Genomic DNA, 12,215 nt, shown 5'->3' with positions numbered 1-12,215 from the left:
TTGAATTTATTGGGGCGATCACATATAAATGTCTAATCACTGTGCTTTACACCTTAAACCAATATAATATTGTATGTGAACTATAATGAAAAAAATACAAATATAAAATTTTTTTAAAAAGTCAAAGGTAAGCATAAAAAATGTCACTGGGTCTTCTAACACAATCCTCCTCAAATGGTATAAGGAACAAGAAAAAGTCCTGTTGTTTCTGCCAGACAGATTACTATAAGGAGGTTATTGTTTCATGTGAGACAGCATCTAACAACTATCAATTGAACTCTATTATAATAAAGTGGTTAATGAGTTAAAGAACAGAAAAGAAAGACAAAGAACTGTGCTCCTGTTAAGTACTGACTCCTAAGAAAAAGCCATCATCCAAACTCTCATATGCTTTCAGCTACTAACTTAACTCCTTGTTTCTCCTTCTCCTGGATATAATATGTGACATTTGTACTTGTTGGCTCCCTTTTCTCAACACTGGCCACCCCCATTGATTTCTCAGCTTATTTCATTCAAGTTCCATCACTACAGTGAAACAGCGCTCACTGAAGTCAGCAATGATTTCCAAAACATCTTTTCTAAAACTTTCTTGCTTGAGCATTTGCCAGCATTGAGCAATGCTGTTCACGGCTTCATTGTTCATATATTCCCTTCTCATGACCTCCTACCAGTCTTTCTGCTTCTCTTTGTTTTATTTATACCCTGTTCCTTGGCCATTAAATGACTCTTTACTAGGTTCCTTCAGAACTCTATACCATTTTTTAGGTGATCTCTTTTCCAAGCACTTTTTTTAAAATGAGATAACTTGCAAATTTTATATATCAGGCTTATCCTCTTTTTTTCCTCTGAAATATTCACAATCACACATATTATGTATGTAGTTTTATTATAAGTCTAAAAATCAGATGATACGAGTCCTCCAGATTTGTTCATTTTTAAAAATTGTTTTGGCTATTCCAAGTCCTTTGCATTATCATGAACGTTTTAAAAAAATCACTATTTCAATTTCTACAAAAAGATTGCTATTATTTGGAATGAAATTTATTGCACTGAATCTATAGATCCATTTGAGGGAGAAGTACCGTATTAACAATATTAAGTATTCTCATCCATGAACATTTATTTAGGTCTCTCCATTTATTTAGGTCTTCGATATTAATTCAGCAATTTTCATAAATTTCTGGATACATATATTGTCCACATTTTGTTAAATGTATCCCTAAGAATACATGTTTTTGCTGTTGAAATTTGTGTTCTTTAATTTTCTAATTGTTTATTGGCTGGTATATAGAAATTCAATTTTTTTTGTTTACTGATTTTATGTCTTGCACATTGCTACATTTATGTACTAGTTCTAGTGGTTTTTTTTGTAGATTTTTTATGATTTTCTTTGTAAGCAATAATACCTTCTCAATCTCTCTGCCTTTTATCTGTTTTTCTTATGTCCTTGTACTGGCTAGGACTTCCACTACAATTATCGAGTAGAAAGTGGTAAGAGAAGACTTTATTGCCCTGTTCTCAATCTTAGAGAAAAGTGTTTGTTCATCTTTTACCACTGGGTAGGATAATAGCTAAAGGCTTTTCATAGATGCCCTTTATCACGTAGAGAAAGTTTTCTTCTATTACTAGTTTGCTAGTTTAATGAGAATTTTATCATGAAAAGGTATTGAATTTTTATAATGCCTTTCCTTTATTGAGATGATGTTTTTCTCTTTTATTCTGTTAATAGGATAAATTACAATGATTTCTGAATGTTAAACCAACACTGCATTGCTATAATAAATCTGATCGATTTGTTGAGTGATATCTATTACCTTTTTTATTTGATTTGAGAATATATTTTTAAGAAGTTTTTTTATCACTATTCATGAGAGATATTTGGTCAATGAGTTCTTTTTCTCATTGTTGTATCTTTGATTATTAGGGTAACTGGCCTCATAAAATTAGTTGGAAATGTTATTGTTTCTTTGAATTTCAGAAGAAGTAAGAATAAAATTAGTATTATTTGTTCTCTACTGTTTGGTTGGATTCATCAACAAATCTATCTGGGCCTAAAGTTTCTTTGTAGCAAGGTTCGTAATACAGTGTTAGTTTTGGTAATCTTTATTTTCCAAAGTATTTATCTATTTGATTTGGGTTTGAAAACTTATTCGTTGTTCATAATATCCTCTTATTCCCTTTTAATGTCTGCAGTGTGTTTGCCTTTTGCTTATGTTATCCTGGTCACAAATACTTCTTAAGACAGAGCAGATTTCAAGGTCCATTATTTATATATTTCCAATTAATAATTGTAATAATACCTTTTCCAGAATATATTTTTATGTCAAAGATAATTTAAAAAGTTTATTTATAATGGTGGAATAAAAGTGGCATGTGTGTGTGTGTGTGTGTGTGTGTGTGTGTGTGTGTGTGTGTGTGTGTGTGAGCACGTACACTTTCCAGAGATTATTGAGCCCTTACTGACATAGCGGGGGAAAGACCTTCCCATATGCACAATCTCGCAAGCCGGATCTTTCAAAGCCCTTTTGTATTGTTATTATTGCTTTCATATATCTAAGCATATATTTAAAAATTTCCTGGCTTTCATATCAAATTGTGTTGAAGTTTGAGAAAAAAATGAGCTTTGCCATCAAACAGAACTGAGTGCAAATTCCAGCATGTCAATTATTAAGGATGTAGACTTGAATATTTTATTTAATCCTTCTCAATGTCTGCTTGATGATCTATGGGATAAAATTTCTAATAATTTACTTTTAGAGATGCATTAACAATTACTCAAGATTATGCATAGTTCTTAGTGCTCAGTTAATATTATTGATTTATACTTATGCTGACTTTCTCTAGATATACACAATTTATCGATGGGGACATTTATATGTATCCTCAAAGTAAGTGCAGGATTAGATATCTTCTATCCTTATATAGATCATCACCTAAAAGGGGATGTTATCACAGCTTTTTTTTTTTTTTCAGATTGCAGGGACCATAGCCATGCTCCCTGTAGCAGTTTCTCTTTATGAGAACTCTGTTTCTGATGGTTGCAGAAGTCATCAGATTCAGGATATTGATTTTTTCTTTCAGGGGAGCACTCAATAATACAATTGCTAAAGTTTAATGATCTCTCAGAGATCATTTAGAAAACAGTTCAAGGCCATTTAGCAGATATTTATAGGGTTACTCATGCTGACAGTCTTCTGGAACTTTTCTACATCCATTACAGCTTCTCCTCAATTATTTAAAAAGAGACTTACAGAAGAGGAAGGATTCTCAGCTTCTATCTCCTGCCTATCAATGGATAAGGATATTGAATAGGGCCACCACTATATGAAAAGGTCAGTCTACATGACAGGACATATAGAGTCAGAAGAGAAATAATTTTCCTTTTCTTTTTCAATTTAAGGGCAGGTTTTCACTAACTTCATTTGTTCTTTTTTGAGATAAAATAGTTATGGTCAAAAGGTCCATATATTAATTTTATCTATTTGAACATCAAAGTAAAATTCTGTTCTCAAAGATCATCTAATAGACTTGGATCTTGTGATGTATAAAGCAAGATAATCCATCCAAAATCCATTCTGAGAGACCACGGGGACACATTGGTTTGTCCTGGTTTGCAGCACAGACATAAAAGCAACAGCTGAACAATCTTAATAGAACTAAGATGGCCATATATATACTTGCTGGCACATTTCCCTTTAAAAAAAATGCACATGCTGAATTTTATTATTTTGCTCACTAAACCCTATCAATCTTCATGAGCTTATAATTAAGAAAATATTATATTTGGAGGGACTCCCTGCTATTATCAAATAACTTGAAAAGACCTGGAAGAATACAAGTCGAATAGCTGTCTTTACAAATTCCAGGTATTTGGAATGTTAATGTAAGATCACAAGAGATTCCCAGTGTTTTTGTATGCATGTTAAAAATGCCAGACCATAAAATTTGTTTCAAGCAAATTCATAATACATAGTAAGCAACAAAGAGAATATTTTCTTTATTGTTTATTCTCTTCATATAAAGGTTTGCATTGGCCAACTCTGGGAAACAGAAAACCTAATAAAAAGCAATAGGTAATTAAGTTCTATCTCTCAATCTGGCAGCAGATGGCAGTATTGAAACATGAAAAATCCGTTCAGGTTACCTTTGCAATGACCTGTTAGGTTTTCCTTCTCTTTAAACTTAAGTATCTCAGCTGAACTAGAATTCCTAAAAAGATAATATGGTTGTCATACCTTTACTGTTCTTCCCCAGTATTTATTTCTCTCTCTCTTTTTTTTTTTTTTTTAATTAAGAGTTTGCTCTTTTTTGTTTTGTTTTGTTTAGAGCAGTTTTAGGTTTACCACAAAATGGAACAGAAGGTACAGAGATTCCTATATGCCTCTAGCTCCACTCATACACAGCTTCTCCATTATGAGTATCTCTTGCAAGAGTGGTTACAGTTGATGAACCTACATTGACACAGCATAAATACCCAAAGTCTATAGTTTACTTTATGGTTCACTCTTAATGTTGTGTATTCTATGGGTTTGGATAATGTATCTAAATACATTGTATAATATATGACAGGAATCCATCATTATGGTATTATACAGCATATTTTCACTGCTCTAGAAATCCTCTGTACTTTGCCTACTCATCCTTCCCCACTTCAGCCCCTGGCAGCCACTGATCTTTTTAGTGTATTCATGGTTTTACCTTTTCCAGGATGTAATATAGTTGGAATCATATAGTATGTAGCCTTTTCAGATTGGCTTCTTTCACTTATTAAAATGCATTTAAGTTTCTTCTCTTCTTTTCAAGACTTGATAGCTAATTTCTTTATAGTGTTGAATAATATTTCATTGTGTGAAATTATAACTTCTCTTTTTATAAAGAGGTATCTTTTCCATTTGCAGCTCTCTTTAGATCTTGACAAAATGGTGATATTTCAACTCTTTATTTTTTCCTATTTGGCACTCAAATGTATTACTCAAGAACATGCTCCATTCAGCAAATGTTCTGGGGAAACAGGCCCTTAAACCTCTCAGACCACAGGCATCTGGGACACTCTCTTTACAGTGTCTTATAATTACTTCTCCAAAGTGGAACTTTCCTAAGTTAGATAACAAAAATGGTTCTCCCCTCCTTTCAGATCCCTGGAACTTCATCTGTAGTTCAGAGAAAATGGAAGCCCCTGCAGCCTGTTTCACAGCCTCGAGGGCCAGGACAGCAGACCAAGTCCAGGATTAGCGCTGTGGCTGCTGAAATAAAGCAGATCCGAGCCAGACGGAAAACAGCCCGGATGCTGATGGTTGTGCTTTTGGTGTTTGCAATTTGCTATCTACCAATTAGCATCCTCAATGTGCTGAAGAGGTAAAGTTCACCTATTATTTGAAAATAAAGTGACCTGTCATTTCGTGGTTCTTAAGAACTTGCTTTTTTAAGCCAGAGGAAAATCTAAACCCTCTGTCTAGATAGCTTGTCAGGCTAGATAACTCTGTGTTGTTGTTACCAACAGGTAAGGCAGCCTTTTAGAGTGCTCAGACTGTAAATGCTCTTGTCCATGCAAATTCTCTGTCGAATGGCAGACATAAAACAGATGTTCCCCTGACCTCTTCAAGCTAATTGCTAAGCCTTAGATGCAGAAAAAAGTTCTAATGCAAAAAAAAAAAAGCCTCATTTACAGCTTGTAGTTCTCTTTTGATCAGAACAAATGGGTTTTCCAAAATGTTGTTTTTAAAGACAAAGGAATTGTGACAGAATTCTATCTAAAGAGTGTTTTGTTAGCATTATAATCATACTTAAAAGTGCATTTGTGAGCACACGCACAAAAATGAAACTACAGCACATACTATGTTTTGAATGTTTAAACAGAAAGAAAGAAAATCCATTTCCTAAAGTCATTGAATCAAGCTCAGTGTGAATATTAATAAAAATCAGCACAAAATTTTTCAGTGAGAGAAAATGTGTTATTTGTTACAGTGCAGACACACTATTAAGTTAAAACAATTGACCAATGAAACATAGCCAACGCAGGGGCAATGGTACACTTGAACTTCACGGCCAGCCAACTTTATTGAGAATTATCATAACCGTTGCACATAGACTGGTCCCAAGGTAATACTAATTCTGTTTATAATAGACTTAGAACTAAAACTAGGGTTGCTGCTCTCACTTTTCCCTGATTCAGAGTCAATATCATGTTCTCACAGCTGGGGCCTCTGGAGAGAGCTTTGGCTGGAGTCACACGTAGGAAAGGTGGTATAATCAGCTGCAGAGATCTCTCATTCTCTTTGGCCCTTGTTTTTGATTGCTTCATGACTTTTTCAAAGGAGGAAAAATGGAAAATACTCTTTTGTTTAGTAATATTATTTACTACGATGCAATCTTAAAGGTAAAAGATTTTCGGCAGTTTGGGTCCTTGAGATACATATTGGCGCACAAGAAAATGAGCTGCTTTGCTCTTCATATCTTTTTATAATCCCTCTTATTTTTATTGACCACAGAAATTCTATATAAATTTATTGTGGTCTTTTTCTAGATGGTATTTTCTGCCCTCAAGAACTTTATAAATGTTCTATGATACTGGATGGATTTTCTCCTCTTTTTTTTATGTACTTTTATTTTAGTCAGTCTAAATTCAAAGAAAATTAGAGTTACTGCTCTCTGGATTGCTCATTTGAATTTCCAGCATCTCAACACTTGTACCTTTTCTTTAACTATTTCCAAATACCTACTTGTCCATAATATTTCTCTTATTCCTCTGACTTAAATACTTTTCTTTATGAGGAAAGTAAATTTGCTTCTAAGGAGAAAGTCCATGTTTAATTTAAGATTTTTTTTTTTCAATTTTTTGAGCATTCTGCTCTTTTCCACAAAATACAAATTTTTGAAATAACATCGAATTTTTTTTATCTTTACCACACACATTTTCTTCCAATGCATATTTCTTTGTTAGCCCTTGCATATACTTTCTTTCTCAAATAAATTTATATATTCATTTTCTTGAAACTTAGGTTTTTTTGCCTGACTAATCAAAACCAACTTCTTTAAAGCAGTTCTGATTTGTCTAGGATTTCAAAGATATATTAAGGTAGAGAATCATAAGATATTATTAATTCTATCTGTCCATGTTGTTTCATTCCATATTGTAGTTTTGTAAAACTCCAGTACTCCATAGAGCATCACTTTATTCCAGAAGCATTTCTGTCATGGACACAAATCACACAATCAGTGATGACTCTCTGGCAGGAAATGCATTATAATATTCAGCCTATAAATTTATCGGGTAGCATAATTTACCTGTTGTTGGCTAGTGAATAGAATTAGACGGGATATTTCTAACTATGGAACGGATCTTAAAAATGACCATTAAAGGTGATAATGAAAGATTTTTCAGAGTTAAAAATAATAAATGAATTAAAACTCATGCATTTTAAGAAATTGCCAAAATTTTGCCTACTGAAAACTAGTTCTTTCTTGGGTATAAAGAAGCCCCAGAGGCAAATTTCACATGGGAAGATTGGAGTTAAAGAAATTTAATTCTTTGATCAAGGCACAAGTAAAAAGTAGGAAGAGGTACTTATAGACTGCAATTTAGGAGTGCTTTTTAAATGATGCATAACAGAATATTAACGAACACTGCTCAATTGTTTTTAGAGACAAAATGAAAGAAGGGAGATAAATATATATTCAACTTCTATTTTCTTACCCACAAGAAATATTGCATTTGCTGTTTACAAGAGAGAGTCCTTCTTCTCTGACCCAGTTAGACTTTTGCTATATTAATTGTGCAATAGAGGTTTTGTTCAGGTGCAGAAGTTATTCTAAACCCGCTGTGGTGCCATAAACCTATCAATGGTCAATGCTTGCAGCAGAGGGGGACAGGAGTCAGGCAGCTTCTATCAAGGGCTTTGTCCATCCTTGAATTTCATTATTTAAAAGATATTCTCCAGAATCATACTAGATTTCCCATTGTTTCTTTTCTTACAGAGTATTTGGGATGTTTACCCACACCGAAGACAGAGAGACTGTATATGCCTGGTTTACATTTTCACACTGGCTTGTATATGCCAATAGTGCTGCGAACCCAATTATTTATAATTTTCTCAGTGGTGAGTTTTCAACTGTTTCTTCTGTATAAGTCACAGTTTTAATCAAGGATGAGGGACTAACGGCTAGAAGGTTTCGAAGACTTTCGAACTGTATGAAGAGCTTAGATGCTGTACGATGAGAAACTTTTTCCCTAATCTGTCTTGAAGTTTTTCTCTTATTTCCTGGGTCATCAGAGAAAATCATCTAAGGGATTTTTTTTCCCCCATAAAATTTAGAAGTAATGTTGGAATAGGAATAGGAGTAAAACTTGTATGAACTGACTAACACAGCAACTTGTTTGACCATTAAACTTATAAAAAATGTAAAACAATTTTATCTGAAAATAAAACAGCCTTGCTATATTATTTCCTTAGCCAACATTTGTAGTTTAATTGAGATTGAATTGGAACCTTTCCACTTTTAGATAATTTTCTAAATTTACATTTTTCTTGTGGGTAACATCTCAGGTTTTTCTCAAGATTTCTTGCTAACCACAAAAAATGATGTTACTCTTAAATAGCACCTAAACTAAGTGACGTACACATACACACACCTATAACATATTTAATCTATTTCTGTTTATGGAATCAATACAATTATACAAATCATTTAACTACTTATTGTTTTATTTACAAATATTTTGCCTGATTGACTTTTAGAATTGTGTTTTAATTAGCTACATCTGTGCATTGTTTTCTTCTCTAAGTTGTTGGCTATTTTTCATTTCTACATACAAATATATGATAACTATATATGGAGGAGTAAGCAGTTTATTTCATTGCATACTTAATAAACTATGTGTGTTTTCCAACTTCATATTTGACAACCAGTCAATTAGACTTTTTTACACATTTTTTTTCAAACATTTTGTATACCTATATGTCTGGATCTGTTTTGTTTCACATTTAATGTGTGAGGTTTGTTTCATACTCAGTTGATCCTTTTTATGCCTTCCCATGCCACACTCAACTCCAGTCTTCAAAATAAAGACTACATTAGATCTGAGACAATCACGACAGCTCGCATGCTGTGTTTGAAGGGAGAGGGTCCATGTGAAGTTGTGGCTTGGAAAGCAGTGGGGAAGCAATCATTTAGGGGTTAGGGATGACTAAAGCCCCGAGCTTTGCACTAAGCAGGTAAAACCTATTAGGAGGTTTCTGGGAAAAGTGTTTGAAACGGAAGCCACAGAACCCAGCCAAAGTGCTATTATGTGGTTACGACTGAGGCAGGAAAGGCAACTGGTGATCACTGGGGACTTGTTATGTCCCTGCTATTGTGTTGGCCCTTAACCTTCATCTTCACATTTAATCTCTCAATAACCCAGTTTAGTAATTGAGGCTTAGAGAAAAGAAATTATGATTCCCAACACTGCCATTTACCCTTAAAAAAGTAATTGTTTCATTTTCATACTTCTCTAATTTCATGTCAGTAACATAAAGACAAGGAATAACTTCTAAAGCTGTTTATTTTTCCTTTAGTTTGTTGTTCTGTCTATGCCAATTATAAAACTTTAGAGACTTTCTAGATATTTTAAGATATTTTTCTAGACATTTTATTCAATTGATTGTTTCAGTAGAACGATTTCTTCAGAGTAAAATGCAGAGATAATTTCTGTATAGTTTTGGCTATGTACAACATAAGTTTTATCATTTTTGAAATTATTAAATATTTCTGGGCATTCTTCTACTGATGACCACTTTTATTATAGTTAACTAGTTAAAAATAACCTATATTCACAAATATGAGTTTTGACTCTAGAGGAATAAAACAAATCCCAAATATCACACGTGAAAAGCAGTCTCATTATTTTATGAAAATACCTCATTGTTTCAAGAGTCTACCAAGCCTCTCATAACGCAATTTCCTTTTCCTATTTTTCCCATCTTTGCAAAATGTTGCACCTCATTGTTAGTTTGGCTCAAGGGAGCAACTCAGTTGTACCCTATTCATGGTTTGTTAAAACATTTACCACAATTCCTTTTCCTTTCGTTCTCCCTGGTTTGCCAGGAAAATTTCGAGAAGAATTTAAAGCTGCATTTTCTTGCTGTTGCCTTGGAGTTCACCATCGCCAGGAGGATCGGCTCACCAGGGGGCGGACGAGCACAGAGAGTAGAAAGTCTCTGACCACCCAGATCAGCAACTTTGATAACATATCAAAACTCTCAGAGCAAGTTGTGCTCACCAGTATAAGCACACTCCCAGCCGCCAATGGAATGGGACCGCTTCAAAACTGGTAGAATATTTATTCATATGACAATGATATCTGAGTAAAATGATTCTTTTTAAAAAAATCTCTGTACACAGAAATTTTATTATCTTAGCAATCGGAAGCTAAAATTACTTTGTGGACCCATTTTTTAAAAAAGAAAAATCTATTGCTCTTTGGAAATAAAAACATCAGTTTAAAATAATTTCTCAACTTTTGATTTAAATATGTTAGAAGTTTAACCTTCAAATGAATTTATTTCAGGATATTTCGCTTTTGGTTTCATGTATTATGATTTGTGTCAATTAAATGTTCGAACATTTCCAATTCTAATTGTTATTTCAGTTTTGAAATTCAAATTTTTGCTAAAAAATTACCAAGAGTTATTTGAAGATTTTCTTTCAGCTACTAAAAGAAGTAGCAATCACTAAATGAATTAAAAACAGACATGTTAGTTGACTTTATAGTTTAAAAAAAATCACAGACTGTCATTATTATATGATATTTGAGAGAATATTTATATACAAAATAGCTTATTATATTAGATAACAAGATACCTTTCAAAAATATATAAAACTACAAATATTAAACTTTATTTTCCTTTAATTTTATCACTCAACACGATTTTCTCAGGTTTGTAACTTTACCATCGCTAATATTTCTCATCTCAACATATGGCCAGTAAGACTCAGTATTAAAGTAAAAATTTTAGAGTAACTACAAATACATAATAATTTCCATCTCTAAGACATCAACATTTAAGAATAAGATAAAAATCACATCATTCTTCTAACCAATAAAAATGATGTAGTTGGCCTTGGTGGATTAAATTAAGAATGCAAGAATGCAATTTACAAAGAAAAGGAATAGTAGACACCTAAATTACAGCTGGGTCTTATAATGCACCGGTTAATGCCATTGAGATTTGATGGTAAACATTTCCATTTATTTAAATTTAATAAACATTTATCAAAAACCTACCTGAAAGCACCTGCAGGTGCTAGGAAATGAGGTAGGGGTGGATGTAAAAGTGCCTTTAAAAGAGTTCTAGTCTACTGAAGGAGACAGTTTGATATAGTGCTGGGCAGCGAAGCATTATGGGGGACAGATTCCAATACTGGCAGAGCAGTGAAGCAACAACCAGCAGTGCTGTTTCTCAAGTGGAAGTTGGCACTTTTTTGTTTCTCTTTAATTACAGTAAAACAGTTGATGTCAGAGAATTTCTCTTGGACCTGCGGCCAAAAGCCAGGTGATCAGGAGAATGGAGGAGCTTGCTCTTACACACAATTGAATAGGAGTATAGCATATTTTGTACAAATGTAAGCTCTAGGGTTCAAACCGCTGAATATTTCAAATTTGTTCCTCTGCAAAATTCTTCCAATTCAAACATTCACTTTAAAATTGAATTGAAAGTAAAAGATATGTTCATGAACAGTTGCTTTTCTCATATTATAGTAGCAGGTGTTCTTATTTTATTGGAAAAAAAGATATGGAAAACAATATTAAAGACAGACTTTCATAGACGATAAATATGATCTTGTTATTTTCATGCTTTTACCCAACTCATCATTTTCAGAAAGATGTGATACAACCAAATCATCCACAAGTCATATTCATATCTTAGAATTGGGGATTACGTTGTGCTTTTTACTACTCGAAGCAAAAACTACTCTTGCATTTAAGGTTTATTGAAACTATGTTGCTAATTATCAAAACAAGATCAGTGAAAACAAAGTATTATAACTCTTTTTCCCCCTTAAAAGAGTTGTACATTTGAGAACTTTTTTTCTTATTTATGTTGAGTAAAAGGAGATTGGAAGCTAGCACTTTAGTTTGAAGAGAACTTCAGATAATATTAGTAATAAGCCTTAATAGTTAAGTAATATCTCAGCGTAAGAGCTAAATCTTTAGACCCTAATTATCTAGTTATTTA

General features: G+C 33.1%; 1 protein-coding gene across 1 annotated transcript in view; it reads left to right on the top strand.

Annotated features, from left to right (window-relative positions):
• HCRTR2 (hypocretin receptor 2) overlaps positions 1-10,606 on the top strand; it is a 123,196-nt gene extending 112,590 nt beyond the window's left edge. The window contains exons 5-7 of the mRNA XM_011375020.2: positions 5,135-5,355; positions 7,975-8,096; positions 10,084-10,606. Of these exons, the coding sequence (XP_011373322.1) occupies positions 5,135-5,355; positions 7,975-8,096; positions 10,084-10,313 (573 nt within the window). The 3' untranslated portion in view covers positions 10,314-10,606. The remainder of the gene's footprint in view (positions 1-5,134; positions 5,356-7,974; positions 8,097-10,083) is intronic.
• Positions 10,607-12,215: the final 1,609 nt, after the last annotated feature.

This window comes from Pteropus vampyrus, unplaced genomic scaffold, assembly GCF_000151845.1.
Source record: "Pteropus vampyrus isolate Shadow unplaced genomic scaffold, Pvam_2.0 Scaffold260, whole genome shotgun sequence".
Lineage (NCBI taxonomy): Eukaryota > Metazoa > Chordata > Mammalia > Chiroptera > Pteropodidae > Pteropus > Pteropus vampyrus.
The sequence above is the reverse complement of the archived record's forward strand: the minus strand, read 5'-3'. Positions and strand labels throughout refer to the sequence as shown.